This window comes from Mobula birostris, chromosome 4 (genome assembly GCF_030028105.1).
Source record: "Mobula birostris isolate sMobBir1 chromosome 4, sMobBir1.hap1, whole genome shotgun sequence".
Taxonomy (NCBI): Eukaryota; Metazoa; Chordata; class Chondrichthyes; order Myliobatiformes; family Myliobatidae; genus Mobula; species Mobula birostris.
In genome coordinates, this window is record NC_092373.1 from 165,710,779 (window position 1) to 165,736,995 (window position 26,217).

At 44.8% G+C, this 26,217-nt stretch overlaps 1 protein-coding gene across 7 annotated transcripts in view; it reads left to right on the top strand.

Annotated features, from left to right (window-relative positions):
- The window catches only part of LOC140196727 (probable E3 ubiquitin-protein ligase HERC3), a 104,294-nt gene that overhangs the window by 303 nt on the left and 77,774 nt on the right, over positions 1-26,217 (top strand). For 2 of the 7 annotated variants that reach the window (XM_072256410.1, XM_072256405.1), the window contains exons 2-4: positions 566-1,085; positions 22,973-23,076; positions 24,213-24,472. In XM_072256410.1, coding sequence (XP_072112511.1) covers positions 23,054-23,076; positions 24,213-24,472 — 283 coding nt within the window. In that variant the 5' untranslated portion in view covers positions 566-1,085; positions 22,973-23,053. Of the gene's footprint in view, positions 1-565; positions 1,086-11,295; positions 11,561-11,612; positions 11,634-22,972; positions 23,077-24,212; positions 24,473-26,217 lie in introns of those variants that run through there. The other 5 variants (XM_072256406.1, XM_072256408.1, XM_072256407.1 and 2 more) reach the window with 5 other exon arrangements.

Genomic DNA, 26,217 nt, shown 5'->3' on the forward strand with positions numbered 1-26,217 from the left:
TGAACACAGCACTGGACACGCCCTGGTGAAGATTCTCCCTCCGACGCATCGTCTGTTTATTTCTCAGAGGTCTAACCTGCTGAGTTCCGGTTCCCAACCTTTTTTATTCCATGGACCTCTACCATTAACTAAGGGTTCAATGGACCCCGGTTGCTAAACCCTGCCAGCATTTTGTATGTGTTACTCTAGATTTATCCAGAGAATCGCTTGTGTTTGGTATGGCAATAGGCCATTCAGCCCATCGTGTCTATGCTGACCATGATGCCAATCAAAACTAATCTCATCTGCCTGTGCATGGTCAATATCCTTCTATTCTTGGCTGTTCATGTATCTGTCTCGATGCCTTTTAAATGCAACTGTCATATTTAATTTCGCCACTGCCCCGAGCAGTGTGTTCTAGCCACCCAGCAGTAAAACACTTGCCTTGCAAACCTCCTTTAAACTTTCCCCCTTCACCTTAATCCTACATTCTCTCGTGTTTGAGGATTGTTTCTGGGAAAAGACTGCATCTATCTTATCTATGACATTCATACTTATATACATTTCTATCTGATCACCTCCTCAGAGTCTGATGCTCCAGAGACAACAATCCAAGAGTGACCATCATCATCATCATGGCTCTGTCTGTCTAAGTAGACAATGGATGTGCCCGTTCCGGGGCACAGATCTGGGCGATGAATATGGAGATCCTGGGCTGCCCAGGCATCAAGATCCCCCTCTCGGCCTCGCAGATGTGCTCCAAAGGAATGCAAAGCAGTATATTTGGCATCAGCTTGGCTGCAGGAGCTGCCAGGAGGTGACGTGATACATCATCCAACCGCCTTAGGGGCTCCACTCTGGATTTGTGTGGGGTTTACTCCTTAGCCTTCTGTTCTCCCTAAGATACCCACAAGGCAGAGGGATCCGTAACCCTGGATAGGGGTCCATACCGGGTACTGTCAGCCTGAGCCAGCTGAGCCTGGGAATCGTGTAAGGCAGGGTCGTCATGCCCTGTAGTAGTGACATATGGAGCCACTACCCACTACCTTCCAAGACTGACCAACCACTCCTTTTCACTGATACTCTCCAATCAAGGCAACAGCCAGGTAAGCCCCTTCTGCATTCACTCCAAAGCCTCCACATCCTTCCTGCAGTGTGGTAACCAGAACTGCACACGATGATTCCAGATGTAGCCCAACCAGAGTTTTATAGAGCTGTAACGTGACATTCTGACCTTCATACTCATTGTCCTGACTGAAAAAAGCAAGCTATGCAAAACAAGTTCTTTACCATCTTATCTTCTAGTGGTGCCACTTTCTGGGAGTTTTGGACTTGCTTTGATACTAGGTTCTAAGTTGACCAATAGAGGAGCTGCAGGCTGTTCCACAGATGAGCGTGATGGCGTGTTCCTTCTGCTGCTTATGCAGGCCTCCTGTGCAGTGTGGAATGTTTTGTGGCACTTTGGAACCAACAGGATATACCTATTTGAAATGTGCTCAAAATGCAGATATGGTAAGAAGGGCAGTCAATGTGAAAATGGCCAGATAACCTGCCATGAGGTGGGATGCAAGGAAGAACACCCTTTGTACTAAAATTGACATTTGTGTTATCTCTTGTACAAATGGTGTTTGTATTTACTTTGTTTTCTCAAGAATATTGTTTATTTGATGCTATGTCCTTGTGTTGCTGCTGTAAGTTTTTCACTGCACCTGTGCATACCTGTACTTGTGCAGCTGGTAATAAGCTCAATGTTGACTTTGATTCTGTTTTCAACATTGTTGTAGTATTGTTCACATCTAAGAGATGTGACAGTAGGAGCTGTGTTGGTGTTGTATCTGCAGCATGACAGCAGAGAGGAAAAGAAAGGACGTGAGTGCAACTCCATCCTCGATTTTCTATTTGCAGTTTGTCTTTTGCACATCAGTTGCTGGTCAGTCTTTGTGTGTAGTTTTTCATTGATTCTATTCTATTTCTTTGTTCTACTGTGAACGAATCTCAGGCTAGTATATGGCAACATATACGTACTTTGATAACAGATTTAATTTGAACTTTGAAATTTGAGTGATCAATGAGGGCCTGTGTGTGTAGTTACAACCTACTGGTGTGAGTGTGTGTGTGTTTGTCTGTGTGGTGTTGTTACAAGAAGGTGGGCAAGTCTCACTTCATGGGTAAAGGCAACATACACTGTTGAAGAGCCCGTCCGTTTCCTCCCGGCTCTCATCCAGCAGGAGATACAGAAGCCTGAAGTCCCACCCCCAGCTTCAAGAGCAGTGACTTCCTTTCAACCAACTGGTTCTTGAACCAACTGGCAGAACACTAATCATTAGAGTTTCATAACACTATGACTAGTGCAACTGTTCTTTTTTGGAAAAGTTATATATAATTTATGTTTATGGTTTTCTTGTCAATGCTGCTTTAAGGATGCCATGTGCCTGTGATACTGCTGCAAGTAAGTTTTTCATTGCACTTGTGCATCTGACAATAAACTCAACTTTGATTTTGTGTACCAGGAAATCAAATGACATTTTGAGAAGATAAATTCATTTTTAATCGGCAAAGAATTGCCATGGACATTACATTAGAAAATGATGATTATTTCACTATAATCATTTCTTGAAAGATACTTGCATCTTTTGGGTCTGGTCTAAAGGTACTGGAGGAATATAAAAGCTGTTTCAGACATTTTGAGCAATTAGGTTTTGCAAGGGTTATGATTCTAAAGCTGCTGTTTGATAAAACTTTTGTCAGGTGCTGTTTCACAAGCAATCCTGTTTTTGCAAGAAGTAAGTGCGCGTGATCACTCGAGTTGAGTCTGATGGTCTCCTAAGGGGTAGTCTGTCGGAGGGTCCTCATGTGGCTGTACAGGCCGATCCGGGATCTGCACATTCTGATGCCGTGTGGGCAAGAATAAATGGTGACTAGTTAGTGGTTTGGTCTTTTGGTTCAATGGTTCAATTTAATAACAAAGAATATATACAGTATACAACCTGAAATCTTTTCTCTTCACAGACATCCACGAAACAGAAGAAAACCCCCAAATAATGAATGACAGAAAATATTAGAACCCAAACCCTCCCTCCCCCTCCCACGCACAAGCAGCAACAAAGGCATCAACCCTCGCCACCCACCATACAGGCAATAGCAAAGTCCCCAGAGACCATGACCGAGGCTCCATCAGAAACTACTATGCCTCCCAACACTTCCACATCTCAGACAGGCTGTTTCTTCCACTAGTGACGGGGAGAGACATCGCTCCTGCAACTGACAAGAGAGGAAACCAACGGCTTGCTGTTTCATTGTTACAATCTGCAGTGTCACTTATTCGAGTTCCCCCAACTCGAGGACCAGCAGACCCTTACTCACCACCAAGAGAGAGGAAGGGAGGGAGACCAATCACCCCAGTGGAGGGGCCTTCTTTCAACAGCAGCATACACTGCTGTCTCGAGGTTTCAATCTCCTGCAACTCTTCAGTTGGCAACATCAGCGAGGACTCAGATCGTCCACAGGTCTGCACCCTGAAGACACACATCTTCCAGGCTACACCTGGAAATATCAAAACACCAGGCTGTTCAGCGAGGTCTGAATGCGAGAACCCACTGCTCGGGAAGGATTGCAGTTTGTGTGCAGCTGCAGATCACGGACTCCAACAGGACCCCAGCCACTTTGAAAAGGTGAAAAAGAGACATGAGAAGAGAAGAAATTCAACTGTTTCGCAGGTGAACTGGAAGATGTCACCCAGGTCCACAAAAACCTGTGGCGCCATCTTTAGCTCCTCCCTTCAGTCAATCTAGCCTGAGTCGAACTATTATGGTCCCATCGACCAGCACCTGGATCATAGCTTTCCTTAACCCTTCCATCCCTGTATCTATTCAAATTTCTCTTGAATGTTGAAATAAAACACACATGCACCACTTCCATTGGCAGCTCGTTCCACACTCACAACACCCTCTGAGTGATTAAGTTCTCCCTTATGTTCCCTTTTAGCATTTCACCTTTCAACTTTAACCCATGACCTCTAGCTCTAATTGCACCCATTTTTTTCCTCAAAAAAAAACTGCTTGTATTTATCCTATCTATACCACTCATAATTTGGTACATTTTATCAAAACTTCCCTCATTCTCCCACAGGGAATAAAGTACTAACCCATTCAACCTCTCCCTATAGCTCAGGTCCTCAAGTCCCAGCAACATCCTTGCAAATTTTCTCTGCACTCTTTCGATCTTATTGAAATCTTTTCTGTAAGTAGGAGACCAGAACTGCAATGTTAAGGAATTTAACCTAATGGTAACAAAAGAAGATGAAAGATTTGATGGACTATTTGTTGTCTCCACATTCTGTGGAGGGAAGACCAGAGTTAACAAAAACTATTCATTTTGAAAACTCAGTGACTTGAAACATGAATTTTTTTTCCATTCTCATAGATTCCACTTGACCTGTTCATTTTGTGGATATTTTATACTTCTATAATCGAATTTCAGAAATTTGGAATTGCATTAGGATTTGCTTGAAATGGAACAAAAATATGTGAGAGTGAACCACTGTTCCACAAAATAGAAACAATGCCTTTTAAGGGGGAAGCAGGAACAATGTGTTTTCATTAAGGGGTATTGAATTGGCCAATTCAATACCCCTTAATGAAAACACATTGTTCCTGCTTATTGAGAGTGAGTTGCAGAGTCAGAGTTATGTAGTATAGAAGCAGGTCCTTCAGGCCAACGGGTCCATATCAACCCCATTATGCTAATACCATTTACTAGTAGTTGGCTTTCTACTCCTTGATGATTCAAATGCTCATCCAGATATTTTTTGAAGGATATTAGATTAAATATTTCCACAATCCCCTTAGCATGCTGCAGATTGCAAGCACTCCCAAGTGAAAAATAATTCTTCTGAAATCTCCTTTAAATTCTCTTGTCTTCACCTTAAACCAACGTCCTCTGTTTATACAAAAAGCTGAAAAGAAAAGTCAGATTTATTGTCATATGTACAAGTGCAAGAGAAAGCTTACTTTCAGCAGTGCCATGGGCACGTTGCATCAGATAAGCAGCATTCACCAGAAAACAGAAATTATACACAATTTTTACCAGAAAGAACAGAATTAGACCATGAAAAGAAAAGACCACTGCAGTGAGTGTTAAAAGTGGCCATAGTGCTGCTATACTGAGCTAGTGATTAGGGTTGTGCCGGTTGGTTCGAGAATCGAATGGCTGAAGAAGAAGTAGCTGTTCTTGTGCCTGATGGTGTAATACTTCAGGAATCTCCTGCCCAGTAATAGCTGTGGAAAGGTGTAATAGTCTGGATGGCGAAAATATTTGATAACTGATGTTCTTGGGGTACTGTCCTGTGGAGATACGACTGATGTTGGGGAGGGACATGCCTGTGATGTATTGGTCTGAGTCCATTACTGCTGTTACGACACGCACCTGTCTGTGTCAGCCCTCAGGCGTTTAGATGATCCAATTCTCTGGAATATGGACAGCTGGCGCAGCACCTTTAAAGGTTGAGCCCACCATGCTAATTGGTGGCCATGTTTTAGTGTCAGGATTTTAATACTTAAAGAGCACCTGAACTGAGGTTTGGTGCTCAATCATCAGTTCAACTTTGGATTCGCAACTAGCATCTAGTTTAGAATCCTGTCTTTGTTTCAGTCTCATATAGTGTCTCGATTCTAGTCTTGGATACTCCTGCACTTTGGTCCTAACCATCCTTGCCTAGGTCTCTTGTCACAGTACGTTAAAGCCTAACATGGACCCAGTGTGGTATCAGAGCCTCTTGTCAGCTGTGACTAGCCACGGCAAGAAAGTTTCTGTACAGAGCCTGGCGATACACGACCTCCAGATCGCCATGCACTCGCTAACTATCGCAGGGAGGAAGCCAGAGTTGGTTGGGTGAGGCTGTCAGTCGCTCTGCGGAGCCGGTCCATCTTCCGACCCCGGAGAGATTCGCCAGTGACCCGGGCTCTTCCTGCAGCTTCCTCACTCAGTGTTCATTGGTGTTGGAATTCCAGCCATCTGGGTTCCCTACAGAGCATGGAAAGGTGGCCTTCATGATCTCTCTCCTGACTGGGAGAGCCCTGGCCTGGACCATCATGCATTGGGAGCTGAAGCTCGAGATTTACTTGAAATTGGAGGAATTCATGGGTGTCATGAAGAGGGTGTTTCATCCCCTGGTGGAGCAAACAGAGCCGTGGACTCTCTGATGAAGGTAGGTAAGGGCAGTCGGACAGCAGCCGACTGCGTTACTGAATTTTGGACATTAGCCAATGTGAGGGGCTGGAATGGGGGGGCCTTGGCCTCTTTGTACTGACACGGACTCTGAGGCAAACTACAGGATGCCCTTGCCTTGGGAGAGCCAGTAGAAGACTTAGAGGCTCTAATCGACTAGTCCATCCACCCCGATAATTGTCTAGTGGAGCAAGAGTGGGACTACCTCAAGAGACTGAAGGGGGCTAACCCGAGCCTGGACTCCATGCATCACAGTTCCACTTCCCGACCTTGGACAGTGACCAGCCCGTCTCCTGCTCAGGATCCAGTCGAATCCACGCAGATCGGCTGCACAAGACTCTCTGCTGATGAGAGGACCCGGCGTCAGGGTGAAAATAGCTGCTATTACTGCAGGGAAGCAGGTCACCTGCGGGCCGAATGTCTGAAGCTGCAGCCATCAGATTTGGGAGGACTGTGACAGTAGCAGCCATCACTCCCAGCCCTACTGATTCAGGTGCCACGCTGAAGCTGGAGATCTCCTGAGGTAAGAAACGATGAGAGGTGAATGCCTTTGTGGACTATGGGGCAGCTGGTAATTTTCTGGACTTGGGGAAGGCCTGTCGGCTCAACATACCTCTGATGGATTAGAGGCAGCCCATGCCTGCAACAGCCCTGGACAGTTGTCCTCGTGGTTCCAGGCAGTTCCTTCAGCAGATCTCAGTTTTGCAGATGATAGGGAACATGCGGATGACATTTGTTTCAATATCATAAATTCCCTTCACATATTACGGATCCTTGGATATCCCTGGCTGTCCCAGCAGAACCCCTCCGTGAACTGGAAGGATCGTTTACGAAGAGGTACACTTTTGTTCGGGGTAACCGGAAGCCTTTGGGAGACCCAATCCTGCTTCCAAGGGCAGGCAAGCCATCTCCAGTCAACAGGACCATGCGAGTCCCAGCCCGGTCCAGTCAGGGGTGCATTGGAACTAGAGAGAAAGGGTCTCTCATTCAGGAGGAAGCCAAGGAGGTGCCCAAGAGCTCTGGAATTCTATCAGCCAAGCATACGGGATCCGGTCACCAGGGAAAGGCTCCAAAATGTAGACCCCTGGAGCCTAGCACCAGGAACACAAAGACCAATTGTGGCACCTCGTTGCTGTTGTCTGAGGATGTGGATGAGGGTTTGGACTCTGATTTGGTCTCTGTTTCAACTAAAGACTAAATAGTTAAACTATGGAAGAGACTCTGAGGTCTGCTGAATCATCTTCACTACTTAAGGAGCCTCAGGAGATGTCCTCAGAGGCAGGCGCAACAAGCAAGCTGATCAAAATCCTTTCCGTCTACAAGGATTTGGAAGAGGTCTTTAGCAAGGGAAGGCCTCGACTCTTTGAGGAGTACATAAAGGAGGCTCTTGCCATGGGATTCCTTCAGCCCTCCATCTCACCAGCTGGTGCAGGCTTCTTTCTCGTACAGAAAAAGGACTGGAACCTGGGGCCGTGCATTGATTGCAGAGGGCTGAATTGCGTAATGGCCAAAAATCATCATCCCTTCCACTCATGAACACTATCTTCGAGATTCTCCAAGGGGCAAGAGTATTCCTGAAGCTAGACTTGTGGAGTGTGTACAATCTGGTCTGTGTAAAGGAGGGTGATGAGTGGGAGACTGCATTCAACACACTGACAGGGCACTATAAGTACCTGGTCATACCCTTTGTCCTTGCGAATGTGCTGGTAGTTTTCCAGGCCTTTATAAATTACATGTTCCGGGATGCCCTCCATAAGTATGCCTTTGGCTACTTGGATGACATCCAAATCTTCTCAAAGTCCATGGAGTATGTCACTCACGTCAGAGACATCTTAAAGAGGCTTCTAGATCATGGACTTTATGTCAAACTGGAGAAATCTGAATTTCATGTGACCACCGCTTCAGTTTTGGGTTTCATCATCTCTAATGGCAATCTGAAGATGGACCTTACCAAGACGCGGGCAGTCAGAGATTGGCCACAACCATCCAATAAAAGTCCAATGATTCCTGGGACTTGCCAACTTTTACCAGAAGTTCATCTGGAACTTCAGCTCAGTGGTGGCTCCGCTGACAGCTCTAACCAAGACATCCATGGGCCCTTTTGTCTGGACCACTGAGACAAAGGCTGCTTTAGCAGTGCTCAAACAGCAGTTCACAACAGCTCCCATTCTGGTTTCACCTAACCCGGACCTTTCCTTTGTCGTGGAGGTGGATGCCTTGGATGTCGGAGTGGGTGCAGGGTTGTCTCAACGGACACCTTTGGGCAGTAAACTGCACCTGTGTGCATTCTTCCCCAGGCGGCTATCCCCAGCAGAGGTGAACTATGACATTAAAAATAGAGAACTGCTCACAATCTAGCTGGCTTTGGAAGAATGGCGTCACTGGCTTGAGGGGGCCAAGAACCCTTTTATTGTTTGGACAGACCACAAGAACCCGGCTACATTCAGGAGGTCCTAAGACTGAATTCCAGGCAGGCCAGGTGGTCTCTTTTCTTTAACCGCTTTAATTTCATCCTGACCTATAGACTGGGGTCAAAGAATCAGAAACCAGATGTTTGTCGAAGGCCTGCCAATTCATTGCCTACCATTTGCGGCAGAGATGGCTGAAATTGCCCTGCACCAGGACTTTAGGGTCCACGGATTTCTGGTGGACATTGTGTCAGATCGTGGTCCTCAAATCGCATCACGTTTTTAGAAACATAGAAACATAGAAAATAGATGCAGGAGTAGGCCATTCGGCCCTTTGAGCCTGCACCGCCATTTATTATGATCATGGCTGATCATCCAACTCAGAACCCCGCCCCAGCCTTCCCTCCATACCCCCTGACCCCCGTAGCCACAAGGGCCATATCTAACTCCCTCTTAAATATAGCCAATGAACTGGCCTCAACTGTTTCCTGTGGCAGAGAATTCCACAGATTCACCACTCTGTGTGAAGAAGTTTTTCCTAATCTCGGTCCTAAAAGGCTTCCCCTCTATCCTCAAACTGTGACCCCTCGTTCTGGACTTCCCCAACATCGGGAACAATCTTCCTGCATCTAGCCTGTCCAATCCCTTTAGGATCTTATACATTTCAATCAGATCCCCCCTCAATCTTCTAAATTCCAACGAGTACAAGCCCAGTTCATCCAGTCTTTCTTCATATGAAAGTCCTGCCATCCCAGGAATCAATCTGGTGAACCTTCTTTGGAAGGGGTTCAACACTAATTTGGGCAACAGCGAGCCTTTCCTCTGGGTTTCACCCGCAGTCTGATGGCCAGACAGAGCGGGTGAACCAGGATATGGCATGAATCCCAAGTTGCTGGGCTTCAATAAAACCAGAAGAGTGGTGGGACTGTTTGTTGTGGACAGAGGTCCCCCACAACACTTTACAGCATTCTGCACACAGGATGTCCCCTTTCGAGTGCCAATTAGTGTGTTCTTCACTGTTACGACACGCACCTGACCCTGCCAGCCTCTGGGGTCTCTCCAGAATATGAATAGCTGGTGTGGCCCCTTTAAAGATTCAGGCCTGCCCTGCTAATTGGTGGCCATTTTTTTGTTGCCAAGATTTTAATATTTAAAGAGCACCTGAACTGAAGTTCAGTGCTCGACTGTCAGTTCAACTTTTGATTCTCGACTATTGTCTGGCTTAGAACCTCGTCTTCATTTCAGTCCCGCATCGTGTCTCGATTCTAGTCTCAGATACTTCAGCATTTGGGTCCTAACCATCTTCTCCTAGGCCTCTCATCACAGTTACATGCAGCTTCTTACGTTCCTGTGCATTCAAATTACCGTACCAGAGCCTGATGCAACCAGTCCAGATATTTTTGACAGATACTTCTGATGTGTGGCAAAAATTCTCACGATCCACACAACCTATGTCTCCATCATTTTGTATATGCCCATTGCCTCCTCCGCTCCAAGACTAGCAAACCCAACCTGTCTGGTCTCTCCTCATAATTGAAATGCTTCATCGTCGGTAATAGACTGGCATCTCTTCTCTGCATCCTCTCCAGTGCAATCAGAGCCAACTCATAGTGTGGTGATTAGAATTGCCCACAATACTCCAACTGTGACCCAACCAAACTTTTATCATTTGTATCTTCACCACCCTGCTCTTATATTCTATGCCTTGGCTATGGAAGTTTTTAAAAATCCCCTTGCTACTGTTCATTGAAGGATTATGCACTAAAGATGTAAGAGACTTCAGATGCTGGTACCTGGAGCACCCAACAGCCTGCTGGAAGAGCTTATTGGCTCAAGCAGCATCTGTGGGAGGAAAGGAACTGTCGATGTTTCGAGTCAAAACCCTGCATCAGAGTAGAGAGGTGAGGTGATCAAGAAAAAGAGAAGGGGAGAGAAATGATTTTGTTGTGATTGGTGGACTGAGGAGGGATGGAAGATAACAGGCAGGTAGTGCCAGGTAAGGGAGGTGAATAGGTGTGAAGTTGGAAGACAGTGGTAGGTAGTGATAGATGAAGACAAACAGAGAGAGAGGAAAAAGGGAAAGAAAAGGAGGGAGCAAGGCAGGGAGAGGGGACGATAGGAGACAACTGCTGTAACATGATAACCTAGAACGCAGTGTTGTATTCTGATAAGTAAAGGTAAGCATGGGAACCATTACCAGAGAGGTTGATGGTGGTGTTTAGAACTAGATTGGGGGGGGGGGGGGGGAGGGTGGTGGTGGAGAAGGAGCAGGTAGCTGTATGTGAACTGGGAGGGCGCTGAATATGATTAACAAAATATTGTCTTTACTCAAGGAAGGAGCATGCTTCACTCTTCAAGGCTACGCACTTCTATAGCTATTGAAAGTGGGTTAGTGTCTCTGAAAGAAAATGCATTGCTTTTGTTCATGGGAATGTAGGTCCCTTTAAGACAACATAGTGCTGCTGTTCATTGAAGTGGGTTCATACCTCTCTAAAACCAGTAACTACTCTGGTATATGTTGGTGCGTTACATTACATTTGTTAATGCAAGGAAGTTGCATGCCCTTTTAAGAGAATATATTGCTGATGCTCCGATTTCGGAAGGATGCCGCTTTAAGACTACGTCTTCCCTTACATCCGCATTGCCCAGACGCCGTGCGGGGAGATCTGGCTCCGATTGGTGGAAGCGGCTGTCTATCACTGTGCGGGGCTACCAACCTGGAAGCGAAAAGTTGCCACGGACCGTACGTCCAGGGGGCGAAGGCGAGTGATTGACAGATACTTGCTGTCACTCATCTGGGGTTCGGCGGGGGATCAAAGGCGGCGACAGCCCCTGGCGGCAGCTGCCGTCGGCTTAGCCCACCGTCTCTGAATAGGCGCAGTGTTTGCAACCACCTCCAGGCTTCCCCTGCCCATAACAGTTCGCCACCAGAAAACAGCAACATTCAGGTAACTTTATAGCAACGATCAGACCTACTTCCTGCTCTTCCTCCCCTTTGAGTCCACACGCAGACGCCCCCCGGTGAGTGGCACAGTGCTTTTGGGGCAGCGAAGTTCACACGGTACGGGGCGGATTCTGTTTAGTCTGTTTTCTGCAATATATTCATCACAAATAGGGTGCTGAGCCTCGCCCCCGCCGGGAGCGTTTCTCTTGGAAGGTCAAGCGTCTGAACACTCCCGGAGTCGGGAGATCATGGGGTGGTGATTTTTGGCTCTCCAGATAATTGAACTCTGTAATACAGCTTGATGCTCCCAACGTATTACTGAGGGAGAGCTCCATTGTCTTAGGGAGTCCCTTTTTAATGCGGGCCCCATCTGTCTTCTCAGCTGTTCGTGAAGTATCCCAGGGCACTGTTCGAATCAGGCTGGGCGGGGGGGGGCTTCTTCTCAAATTCAATCCTCGGCTGACATTGCAAAATACAAACTGTGTCACTGCTGGTTGAAGGATATTACTGTGGACGAATTGTTGCCTCACTTCCTACATGACACCACTTGATAAACTAGGTGCACGATGATTACGTACCGTGACCCGTAACTTAAGAAAGGAAGGCGAGAGAAAACATCGACTGTAAGGAAATTGCTGAAATCTATTATGAAGGGAGTGATCTTAATATGAGTCAACAGCTACTGATGACATATTTGAGTATGTGACGGGAAAGGAGTGGATAGGGTGTATTTGTATTTCAAAGTTCAAAGTAAATTTGTTAATCAAAGTACATAAATGTCCCCGTATACAATCCTGAGATTTGTTTTCTTGTGGGTATATTCAATAAATCTATAGAATAATAATCATAACAGAATCAATGAATGATCGTCCAACTTGGGCGTTCATCCAGAGTGCAGAAGACAACAAGCTGTGCAAACACAAAATAATAGTAAATACATAAGCAGTAAGTAAAGAGAGCATGAGATGAAGAGACATTGAAAGTGAGTCCATTGATTTTTGGAAGGCTGTTATTAAGATACCACAGAGATTGCTGCACAAAGTTAGAACACCTGGAATTGGAAGTAATCCATTTATGTAGATTGAGAGTTAGTTGACAAACAGCAGGAATAGATGGGAAACACAAGGGGTTCTGCAAATGTTGGAAATACGGGGTAACACAGACAAAATACTGGAGGAACTCAGCAGGTCAAGCAGAATCATGAAAGGGTATAAAGAGTCCATGTTTTGGTCTGAGACCCTTCATCAGGAGTAGATGGGCCTTCTCCTGTTGTCAGGCTGTGGCAAGTTGGATGCCACAATGATCACTGCTTGATCCTCAAACTATTCACAATAAATAAACAATTTGGATAAGGGATTCAAGTGTAACACTACTGAGTTTTCTAACAGTGTAGAACATTATATAAGGTTACAACAGGATCTTGATGAACTGGAGAATTGGCCAAGGAATAGCAGATGAAATGCAACTTGGACGTTCGAAATATTGCCCTTTGGTAAGTTAAACTAGAGCAGGACTTGCACAATAAATAGTAGGAGACTCATAGAGTAGAGAGACTTTGGGATACAACTACGTAGTTCCATGAAGATGGTGACTCAAGTAGACAGGATGTTGAAGAAGGCAATTGCCACTCTTGCCTTCATATGCCTTCCTGAAAACTATAGAACGGTAAGTCTTATGTCAGTGGTAGGGAAGTGACTGGAGAGGATTCCTCGGGGTAGAGTTTATGAGCACTTGGAAAACCATGGATATAATTAGGGACATTCAACATGGATTTTTGCAGAGCAAGTTAGTTTGCTGATGACACTAAGATTGGAGGTGTTGTGGACAGCGAGGAAGGCTTTCAAAGCTTACAGAGGGATCTGGACCAACTGGAAAAATGGGCGAGAAAATTGCAGATGGAATTTAATGCAGACAAGTGTGAGGTGTTGCATTTTGGAAGGACAAATCAAGGTAGGACATACACAGTAAATGGTAGGGCACTGAGGAGTGTGGAGGAACAAAGAGATCTGGGAGTTCACTTACATAATTCCCTGGAAATGGCATCACAGGTAGACAGGGTTGTAAAGAAAGCTTTTGGCACCCTGGCACTCATAAATCAAAGTATTGAGTATAGGAGTTGGGATGTTATGGGGAGATTGTATAAGACATTGGTGAGGCCAAATCTGGAGTATTGTGTACAGTTCTGGTCACCTAACTATAGGAAATATATGAGTAAGATTGAAAGAGTGCAGAGAAGATTTACTAGGATGTTGTCTTCAGCAGTTGACTTACAGGAAAAGATTGAATAGGTTAGGACTTTATTCCTTGGAGTTTAGAAGAATGAGGGGAGATTTGATAGAGGTTTACAAAATTATGAGGGGTATAGACAGTAAATGTGAATAGGCTCTTTCCACTTAGATTAGGAGTGATAAATACGAGAGGACATGGCGTTAGGGTGAAAGGGGAAAGGTTTAGGGGGGACTTCTTCACTCAGAGCGTGGTGGGAGTGTGGAACGAGCTGCCATCTGACGTGGTAAATGTGGGCTCACTCTTAAGTTTTAAGAATAAATTGGATAGGTACATGAATGGGAGAGGTCTGGAGGGTTATGGACTGGATGCAGGTCAATGGTACTAGCGGAATAATGTTTTGGCACAGAGTAGAAGGGCCGAATGGCCTGTTTTCTGTGCTGTAGTGTTCTATGGTTCTATAGTTCTAAGTCATGCATTACTAACTAAATTTTGAGAATTTAATGAAGATGATTGGTGAAGGTTGTGTTGTGTATATTGTCTACATGGATTTAAAACATTTGACAAGGCCCCTCATGGGAGGCTTATCAGAGAAATGAAGATGCATGGAATCCATGGTGAATTAGCCATTTGGATTCAAAATTTGCCCATAGAAGAGAGAGGATATTATTGATGGGACTTGTTGTGGCTTGAGGTCTATGACCAGTGGTGTTCTGCAGAGATCCATACTGGGACCCGTGCAGTTTCTGATATATAGTGTGGATAATGAGAATACTGGCAAAGGATTCAGTAGGGTAGAGATCAGTTGCAGATATGGGCAGAGAAATGGCAGGTGGAGATTAGCCTAGCCAAATGTGAAATGTTTTGGGAGATCGACTATAAAAGGCCAGTAAACTGTTAATGACAAGACTCTTACCAGTGCTGATGTGCAGGGAGATGTTGGGGTACAAGTCCATAGCTCCTGAAAGTGGCTACACAGGTTGATAGGGTGGTAAAGAAGGCTTATGGCATGCTTGCCTTTATAAGTTGAGGAATTGAGTTCAAGCATCAGGAAGTTTTGTTGCAGCTTTGTAAAACTCTAGTTAGACCACACCTAGAGTGTTGCATTCAATTGTGGGCGTCCCTTATAGGAAGGATGTTGAAACTTTGGAGAGAATGCAGAAAGATGCTGTTTGGTTAAGTGGGCCGGTGCTACAGGGAGAGGTTGTCAAACTTGGGTTGTTTTTGTCTGGCATGGCAGAGGCTGGGGTGGTAGGGTAGAAGTTTATCAGATTATGAGAGGCGTAGATAGACAGCTGGTATCTTTTTCTCAGGGTTGAGATGTCTAATACCTAAGGACATGCATTTAAGCTGAGAGGGGTTAAGTTTAAGGGGATGTGCAAGGCAAGTTTCTTTCACACAGAGAGTGGTGGGTGCCTGGAATGCTCTGCTGGGGGTGCAGGCAAATACGACAGAGGTGTTTAAAAGGCTTTTAGATAGGTACATGAATGGGCAGGAAATGCAGGTATATGGACATTGTGTAGGGTGAAGATCAGTTTAGCTGGATATTTGATTACAAATTCAGTGCAACATTGTGGGCCAAAAGGCCTGCTCCTGTGTTGTTGTGTTTTGTGTGTACATTCAGTCCCACTCTCACCCATATCTGTATGTGTTTATTCACGGGTGTGAGTGCCACTGGAAGGGCCAATATGTTAGTGGCTAATGGTTATTCATGAATTAAGTGGCTGATAAGAGTTAACAACCTGAGTGTGGGAAGAGAAGATTTAAACTTCTTCAGTGTAGGCATCCTTATCCAGGCCTCCTCTATTGGAAAGATGAAGCCACACTCAGGTTGGAGGAACAACACCTTATATTCTGTCTGGGTAGCCTCCAACCTGATGGCATGAACATCGACTTCTCTAACTTCCGCTAATGCCCCACCTCCCCATCTGTTATTTATTTCTACACACACGTTCTTTCTCTCTCCTTTTTCTCCCCCTGTCCCTCTGACTATACCCCTTGCCCATCCCCTGGGTTTTTTTCCCCCCTCCCCCTTTTCCTTCTCCCTGGACCTCCTGTCCCATGATCCTCATATCCCTTTTGCCAATCACTTGTCCAGCTCTTGGCTCCATCCCTCCCCCTCCTGTCTTCTCCTATCATTTTGGATCTCCCCCTCCCCCTCCCACTTTCAAATCTCTTACTAACTCTTCCTTCAGTTAGTCCTGACGAAGAGTCTGGGTCCGAAATGTCGACTGCACCTCTTCCTAGAGATGCTGCCTGGCCTGCTGCGTTCACCAGCAACTTTGATGTGTATTGCATGAACAGAGTGTTCGCCAGTTCATGAAAATTGCCAGGATCATTAAGTCAGATACACGTTTGTTTTAATGCTGTAATTTAAGGATGAGTTTAATGATTTGAATGCTTTACCCACTGAACACCACTTTTGCCATCTCTTTGCAACCGCACCCCATACATTTATTTTAGATTCTGTGTTGTGGAAATCCATAAGGTAGGATATCTGGTCATTATGGGACTTCGTTTTGTGTAAGGAATCCAATTTACAGCAATGACTGACTTTTCCTTTTTTTCATGTTCAGGTGAGAATGGTGTTCTGTAGGGGTCGGTGTTGGGACAGCTTCCATTGTCAATGATTTGGATGGTGGAATTGATAGCTGTGTAGCGAAGTTTGCAGAGGAAAGGAAGATAGGTGGAGGGCAGGTAGTGTTGAGGAAGCAGGGAATCTGCAGAAAGACTTAGGCAGATTGGGAGAATGGGCAAACAAGTGACAGATGGGATACAGTGTAAGGAAGTGCATGGTCATGTACTTTGTTAGAAGGAATAAAGGCATAAGCTATTTTCTAAACAGAGAGAAAATTCAAAAATCCAATTGGGAAAGGGACTTTAGAGTCCTTGTGCAGGATTATCTAAAGGTTAACTTGCAGTTTGAGTCAGTGGTAAAGAGGACTGGAATATAAGAGCAAGGATGTAATGCGGAGGCTTTATAAGGCGTTGGTCAGACTGCACTTGGAGTACTGTATGCAGTGTTGGGCCCTTATCTAAGAGAAGATGTGTGGGTATGGGAGAGGGTCCAGAGGAGGTTCATGAGAATGATTCCGGTGATGAAAGGCATGAGGAGTGTCCACTTCACACACGTCCACTGTCACCCCATCCTCCTGCCATCCTACCAGAGATAGAGTTGCTCTTGTCCTCACCTGCCACCCCACCAGCCTCTGCGTCCAGCACATAACTTTCTGGAACTTCTGCCATCTCCACAGGATCCCACCACCAAGCACATCTTTCTTTCTTCCCCCCCCCCCACCCTGTCCCCACTTTCTGATTTCTTTCCACTCCCTTGTCCATTCGTCCTTCCCCACTGATCTCCCTCCTGGCACTTATCCTTGCAAGTGGAACAAGTGCTACACCTGCCCCTACACCTCCTCCCTCACTACCATTCAGGGCCCCAAACAGTACTTCCAGGTGAGGTGACACATCACCTGTGAGTGATAGGGTCATATACTGTGTCCGATGCTCCCAGTGTGACCTCCTGTATATCGGTGAGACTCGACGTAGATTAGGAGACCATTTCATCGTGCAGCTACTTCCTGTTCTCCAGAAGAAGTAGGATCTCCCAGTGGCCACCCATCTCAATTCCTCTTTCCATCCCCATTCTGTTATGCCAATCCCTGGCCACCTCCACTGTCATGATGAGGCCACACTCAGGTTGGAGGAACAACACCTTATATTCCATTTGGGTAGCCTCCAACCTGATGGCATGAACATCAATTTCTTGAATTTCCGGTAATTCTCTCCCACCTTCACCATTCCCCATTCCCCATCCCCTTTTCCCTCTCTCAGCTTGCGTCCTTGCCTGCCTATCACCTGCCTTTGATGCTTCTCCCCTCTTCTCTTCCTTCCATGGCCTTCTGTCCTCTCCTATCAGACTCTCCCTTCTCCAGCCCTGTATCTCTTTCTCCAATCAACTTATCAGCTCTCTACTTCATCCCTCCCCCTCCCGGTTTCACCTATCACCTTGTGTTTCTTTCTTCCCTTCCCCCACCTTTTAAGTCTACTCCTCATCCTTTTTTTCCTCAAGTCCTGCCAAAGGGTTTCGGCCCGAAACGGCGACTGTACTTTTTTCCATAGATGCTGCCTGCCCTGCTGAGTTCCTCCAGCATTTTGTGAGTGTTGCTTTGATTTCCAGCATCTGCAGATTTTCTCTTATTGTGATGAGTGGTGTTTGATGGCTCTGCAGCTGTACTCACTGGAGTTTTAAAGTCTTATGGTCTTAGGATAATTGCCCATTCCTAGTTGTCTTTAAGAAGGTGATGGTGAGTTGATTTCTTTATGTGCTTTAGTCCTCATGGTATGGAGACTAAACTCTCTAATACTGTTAGGGAGGGAGTACTGGGATTTCAAACCAGCCACAGTGAAGGAACAGTGATATATTTCCAAGACAGGGTGGTGTATGGTTTTGGAGGTTAACTTCCAGGTTGTGGTGCTTGCATGCTTTTTCTGTCTTGTGACCTTCTAGTTGGTAGAGGCTATGGGTTTGGAAGGTGCTGTTAGTGGAGTCTTGCTGAGTTGCTGCAATGTAGATTGTACAGACTGTTATTACTGTCTGTGATAGTGAAGTAAGTGAATGTTATGGATGGGGTGCCTGTCAAGTGGGCTGCTATGTCTTGTATGGTGTTGAGCTTTTTCAATGCTTAGTGTTTTCTGGGGAGTCTGAGGTTGTGAATAGCATGACCTAATGGCAAGTCTTTCTCTTGCCTTTGACTTTTCCATTTCTTCACTGATGAAGAAATAGCGGGGAAAAAAAAACCTGGGAACGTGAGAAAGAGGTGAAGTGGCACTGACCTTCAAATGTCTAGTGGTCTGTTTTGAGAACTGGACCTGTCCAATGTCTGCTGCTGTCAGGTGTCAATTCCAGTGAGTCCTTGGTGCCTATAGCTGTGATGATTTCAGCTAGCCGAGCTGCCAGTCCCACTGACATACTCTCAGGGTGATAAGGAAGGAACAGAACTTTTAAACGTGTTAATATTTGCAAAATAAGAATGTGAATATCACCATGTGTAAGGTGAAAGCTGACATAAAGAAACCATTTTAAAAGGTAACACTAATGAAAATGGACATTTATTAGGGTGATACAGTGCTTGAGACTGTTGTAAGATAATGTTTGATCCTATGTCTCAAGTCCAATTAGATTATGAGAACACTCAGTCCTCGTTTATTGTCATTTAGAACTGCATGCATGCATTAAGAAATGATACAATGTTCCTCCAGAGTGATATCATAGAAAACAGGACAAACCAAAGACTAACACTGACAGAACCACATAATTATAACATATAGTTAAAGCAGTGCAAAGCAATACCATAATTTGATATTGGGCACGGTAAAAAAAAGTCTCAAAGTCCTGAGTCGATCAACTCCCGAGTCCCTGATAGCAGGCGGCAAAGGGAGAAACTCCCTGCCATAAACCTCCAGGCACCGACAACTGCCGATGCATTGGAAGCACCCGACAACAGCAGACACTGAGTCCGTCTGTCCGAAAACTTCGAGCCTCCGACCAGCCCCTCCAATACAGCCTCCCGAGTGCCATCCTCTGCCGAGTGCCTCCGACCTCATCATGGCCGCCAAAACAAGCAAAGCTGAGGATTCAGGGCCTTCTGCTCCGGATATTCTGGACCGCACAGTAACAGCGGCAGTGAAGCGTACATTTCAGAAGCTTCTCCAGGTGTTCCTCTGTACTCTCACGTCTGTCTCCATCAGATCAGAATTGTGCACGGTCCCCTACTTGACAAATAACAGATATCACCACCGAAGTGGCCGTGCACCCGCAATTCCTGCCCGATCTGTACGCTCTCTGACTCCCTCTGAGTTTACCAATCTCAGCATTGCATGTATGGAGTGATGGAGGGTGTGTACTGTACTTAACTTGGGCACATTTATGTATTTTGTGTTCTGCAGTTTGGAATTTTGGAGTGGCCTGCCTTAATTGTGGAGAATAGTGTAAGTGCTTTGTCTTTAATGATTCTTGGAAAGAGTGATAAGGAGTTATTTCTCAGTAGGAAGGATTGTTGGTCTAACTGCTGTCCTTTGGAAAATGTAATTTAAGTACAAGTTGTTATAACTGGGAAAAGGAGATATTAAAATGTTGTCTTTATGTGGTTTGTATCTTAAAGAAAAACTTGTATCTTATTGGTATATAACTCAGTTAGTAAATTGGAATAACATTCCTGTTTGATCCAGTCTATGTTAAGTGCTGCAAATGACACAGGGAATGGATTGGGAGGATTAGCATTGGATCAAGCTTCATCGCTGTTGCCTGTTTAGTGAACTATGGGTTATGAACTCTGTACACCAGAGCCAATCTGTTACTTCCTTGCATAGTTAAACCCAACTAAGTCAATTTCTGCATCTAATCTTTGATGGAAGATCCTAATGAACTTTATGCCAAAGTTTTGGTTATCTTATATTGTCCACCCTCTCAAATGAATGTAGAGGATTTTCCTCACGGATTGGAGGTGGGGAGATTTGGTAATTGTAAATTTCTTTGCATTATCATATTAGAGGGTCTGTTCTGGGACCAGCACTCAAGTGCCATTATAAAGAAGGCACAACGACGCTTCTACTTTTGTGCAGATTGAACATGCTGTCGAAAACTTTGATGAACAGTGGAGAGTATCCTGACTGGTTGTATCATGGCCTGGTATGGAAACAACAATGTCAATGGATGGAAAAACCTACAGAAAGTGGTGGACATGGTCCGGTCCATCACAGGAAGAGCTCTCTCCACCACTGAGCATAACCACAAGGAGTGCAGTCAAAAGGGATCAAGGACCCCCACCATCTAGGCCATGCTCTCTTCTTGTTGCTGCCATTGGGAAGGAGATGCAGGAGCCTTAGGTCCAACATCACCAGATTCAGGAACAGTTATTACCCTTCAACCATCAGGCTCCTAAACTGGCGTGAATAACTTCACTCACCTCAACAATAAACTGATTTCACAACCTATGGACTCACTTTTATGGACTCTACAACTCACGTTTTCAGCATTATTTTTCTATCTATTATTTGTGTAGTTTGTATTATTTTGCAGATTAGTTGTTTGTTAGTCCTTGATTAGTTTTTCATTGATACTCTGTTCTATTGTGAACGCCTGCAAGAAAGTGAATCTCAAGGTAGTATATGGTGACAAAAAATACTTTGATAATAAATTTATATTGAACTTCTGCATTTTGCTCAATATTTTTCACTAACTCAAGCCCTATAAATCACCCACATAACCTAGACACATTTCTTACGCTGCAATAATGACTGCTATGTTCTCTTACCCTTCCAGTAACTTTAAAGGATATCTTGTGGAGGCAGGGTAGGTGATGACTTTCCAATGTAATTAGAAATACCTAGAAGACAGGGATTGCTGCGGCCTGATGCACCATGAGTTATGTGTCAGCTCTGAGGTCTTGATATTCAAATACCCTTTTCCTCCATCAACCGAAGCCTATTCTGGTACCATTGAAGGTGATGTTAAGTTTCATTACCAACGTCTGCCTTTGCTGGGATGTGGCTCACGAGATATGAGAGGTGGTCCCTGTTTTCCAGAGTTTTGTTTTTGGATGGTGGTGTGTGTTGTGAAGGTGTTCATTGAGATCCTTTGGTCTTCTGAAAGTTGAGAGCAGGTCAAGTCGTTGAGTTTATTATGATATGCAGAAGTAGGATGAGGTAAATGGTACAGTGAAAACCTTGCATCATGGGCACGAAGATCAGACAACAGAATCTAAATTATACATGACAGTGAAGGAAAAGATTGTGCAAAAAAGGACAGTGGCACAAAATAAAACATAGTTAGAGACGTGCAAGAACTGGCCCACGTCACTTGTCCAAGACTTCTCAAAATGGAGGAGTATGTGGGACAGTATCAAGTTACAGAAACTGTTCACAAGAGCACCATTCATCCTCTCATATGCCTCAAGGATGTGCTCAAAGCTTTCTTGGAAAAAGTGTCATATCTTCATTGACTCCTGGGAATCTCTAGTCCGGGGGTAGGCAACCTTAGCACAAATGATTTTCTAGCATGCGTTATTCATTAATTTGAGGCAAAACATAACTAGATGTATTTAAATGGGTATTTCAAGTTCCCATATTTCATGGCATTTATCTGGCCCACCGTCCGCTCATTAATACGGTCCACAGAGGCAGAAAGGTTGCCGACCCCTGCTGTAGTCCATGGCCATTCAAAGGAGAGAAAGATTATGTGGAACAGTACTGAGTCTGTGCATCACTCAGAAGCTCTTCATTATTGGAGGGGGGAGTGCACTATGTCACAAGCTACATACCAGCTTCTACAGCACTCTCCTTCACCCCCCAGACCCATCTGTGCAAGAGTCGCTGATTCTGTATTGGCCATGACAATCACAATGAACATCTCCCAAAACTGGAATCAGTGTAAGCTATTCTTGATCGCAATAAGAGAAAGATAGTTGACAGTTACTATATTGAGAATAAATCACTTTTGGGATATCCTGAAGTTATTAAAATAAACAATTTGCAAATTCAAATTACTGCTTCCTTGTCTCAATGTAGTCTTCTTTTTAAGCCCATAACCCCTACTGGGGCATAGGCTGCTGATAGCAGCTTGTCAGAGTCCTCTGTCCTGGGCTAGTTCAAGTTGTCCCCAGGTGTAGCACATCTTTGAAGATTTTACCTCTTCTAGGGATGAAGCATTAAGACCCTCTGTTGGTGTTTCTGTAGCTCTGGATTTTTACGAGGAAGGGATTGCTAGCACCATGCCCAACCCTCCTCCTCTTGCAGCTAGGCTTGGGACCGTCTATGGCGGAGTTTATCTCAAAGTACAAAGTTGAAATGATTTTTAAAGGAACAATATTATGAGGGGTGATTGATAAGTTCATGGCTTAAGGTAGAAGGAGTCAATTTTAGAAAACTTAGCACATTTATTTTTCAACATAGCCCCCTCCTGCATTTGCACACTTAGTCCAGCAGTCGTGGAGCACACGGATCCTTTCTTTGTAGAAGTCGGCGTCTTGGACCTCCAGAAAGTGGTCCACAGCAGGGGTGATTGATAAGTTTGTGGCCTAAGGTAGAACGAGATGAATTATACAGCTCTTGTTACATGCACGTGCAGTTCAACTCTTTGAGTGATTATGCAGAAAGCTTGAAGTTAATAACTCGTCTCCTTCTACCTTAGGCCAAGAACTTATCAATCACCCCTGCTGTGGACCACTTGCTGGAGGTCCAAGATGCCGACTTCTACAAAGAAGGGATCCATATGCTCCACAACCGCTGGACTAAGTGTGTAAATGTAGGAGGGGACTATGTTGAAAAATAAATGTGCTAGGTTTTCTAAAATTGACTCCTTCTACCTTAGGCCACGAACTTATTAATCACCCCTTGTAAGAAGCAACATCTGGTTGAGTACAAAATTTAGTTAAAGTTTGTTGTCATGGGTGTATGTACTCAGACTATAAATGGCATGAAGATAGAACTAATTTCGCATATTAAGGTTCATGTGACCAAAAGTGTGGTCACTAATATCAGGGAAGTCCAAAAGCGTGGTACTACCTTTAGTTCTTGGGAGTTGTCAGGCTACAGGAGAATACAGAACATTAAGACCATGAACAGATTTGAAAATAATTGCAAGAAGTTTAAAAGTGAAGCATTGCTTATTCAGGAGCTACTGGAGGTCAGCAAGGGCTGATGGATGAATGGGACTATGTGTGGCAAAGGACATAAGCAGCAAAGCTCTGGATGAGCTCAAGTTCATATGGGCAGACATCAGGGAGGAGAGCACTGGAATAGTTCAAAGGGCAAGTCTACTGGCTTCAGCAGGAGCCGAGTTAAAGCAGTGTGAAGTCGGCTATTGTCAAGGGATGGAATGAAGGTTTATGGTGCAAGATACTCAAGTAGAAAAGTTTGATCTCACTGTTTCAGCTTTGGCTAGTTATCAGGGAAAGTCTGCACTTTTGGTATTGGTTTATTATTGTCGCGTGTACTGAAATATAGTGAAAAATTTTTGTTTGCATGTCATCCAGCAGATCATTCCAAACATATGTACGTTGAGATATTTAAAGGGAAAATGGAATGCTGAGTATGATGTTACAGAGAAATCAGTGCAGACAAACAAATAAAATTCAATGGTTACGAAGAGGTAGATTGGGTAATCGAGAATTTGACTTTACTGTTGAAGAATTCCATTCAAAAGTCTGCTAACACAGGATAGAAGCTGTCCTTGTTTGTGTTTTCATTTTTTTTGTATCTTCTGCACAGTGGGAAGGGGAAACGAGAGAATGACCAGGGTGGGAGTGGACCTTGATTATGTTGGCTGCTTTATCTTGGCTGATCCTCAGCTTTGATTTAAATTTGAATTCACAATTGAAAGGGTGCATCACATACAACTAACTTTTTTCTCCCTCTTTTCTTCATTGCAGGAGAGCTGCCAAAACTATGACTTCAAAAGTACAGTTGTTGTGCTGGGGTCATGCTAGTTTGGGGCAGCTTGGTTTGGGTGAGGGACATGAAAACATAGTCATCCAGCCCAGGACCTCCTCATTCTTCAGCTGCAAATCTGTGCGGGAAGTAGCCTGTGGGCGATACCATACGGCTTTCGTTCTCCAAGACGGAAGTGTCTACACGTGTGGCTCCAACATCTGGGGACAGCTGGGCCATGAGAAGTCAGGGTATAGTCCAGGTAAGGACCACTCATGTTCATATCCTGTGTTCCCGGAGTTACGATGGGTATCTTTGGGGGGTGGAAGGTGGTTTACATCTCTGGATCTTTCTCAAATTGGCTTTATCTTATATAAAGGGAAAGGGATTTAAGTGGGATCAGAGGGTGACTTTTCACCCAGAGGACCGGTGACTACCTGGAATACACTGCCAGAGAGAGTGGTGGAAGCAGAGTCGCAATGTTTAAGAAATGTCTGAACAGGCACTGAGTTCCCTAGGCACTGAAGGCCAAGTGGTGGAAGATGGATTAATAAGAAGGGCTGCTCGCTGATTGTCAGGGGTGTGGTGGGCCGAATGGCCTGTTTTCATTCTGTTTGTCTATCCCTTGGATAAGTGTGAGAGTTGCATTTTGGAAAGATGAATGAGGGTAGGACTTTCATGGCGAATGGTCGGGCCCTGGAGAGTGTTTTACAAAAGAAGGGCCTAGAACTATCAGTATATGGTTTCCTGAAAGTGGCATCACATGTAGATAAGGTGGTGAATAAGGCTTTTAGCATGCTAGCTTTCATCAGTCAGAAGATGAGATGTTATGTTGCAACTGTACAAGACGTTGGTGAAATTGCCCTTGGGATTTATGTTTGGGTTTGGTAACCCTGTTATAGAAAAGATGCCATTAAGCTGGAATGAATGCAGAGGAGATGCAGTAGGATGTTGCTGGGACTTGGGCGACTGTTATGGAAAGAGGCTGAGCTGTTTTTTTCGTTGGAGTATAGGAGAATGTCGGGTGATCTTTTTAGAAGGGTAAAACATTACCGTGGTATTAATAGCGTGAATGTTCACAGTCTTTTTGCTAGGGTTGGGGAATGAAGAACTAGAACGCATAGGTTTGGGGTGAGTGAGAAGAGATTTAGCAGGTATCTGGGGGTTAACCTTTTCATCCAGAACATAGTCTGTGTATGGGATGAGAGATAGAAGAAGTGGTTGAGGCAGGTACATTTAAAAGTTTTAAAGTATTTAAATTTAAATGTTATTAAAGGTTCTTTGGTGGGTACATGGACAGGAAAGGTTGGAGAGAAATGGGCCAAATATGGGGAAATGGGTCCAGCTAAGACAGAAAGCTTAGTTGGCATGGATGAGTTCGGCTGAAGGAAGTGTTTACATGCTGCATGATGCGATGAGATGACACTGCTTAATGACTAACCTCCAGCTGGCATGAAAGCTACCGGCACTGACTGAGCAGAAATTCCCAGCCTAGTCTACAGTGTGAATTGGACATCAGTTTCAGGTTTTTGCTGTCATTAATACAGTGACATCTCTGTTTCTTTCTCTTTCTTTCCCTTTCTCTCCCCCCTCCCCCTCTCACTCTCCCCCTTTCCTCCCCCCTCACTCCCTTTCCTGTCCCTCTCCCCACTTTTTCTCCCTCTTCCCCTTTCTCCCTCTTCCCCTTTCTCTCCCCCTCCCTACCTCCCCTTTCTATCCCTCTCCCCCTCTCTATCCCTCACTCCCTCTCCTGCCCCCTCTCCCTCCGCCCCCCACTCCATTATTGGTGATCATCAATTTAGCTGCCAGGACCTTAATGTAGAATTCCCTCCCTGTGTCTCTACTCCTCTCTTTCCTGCTTTAAAATGCTGCCTAAAAATAACTTATCTTCCTTTACAAGCTCAAAATCATTTTTAAAAATCCCGCAGATATTGGAAATCTGAGACTATCTCAAAACCTGTTGGGATGGCACATGGTATGATTGCCTTCTTTAGTTGAGAGATTGAA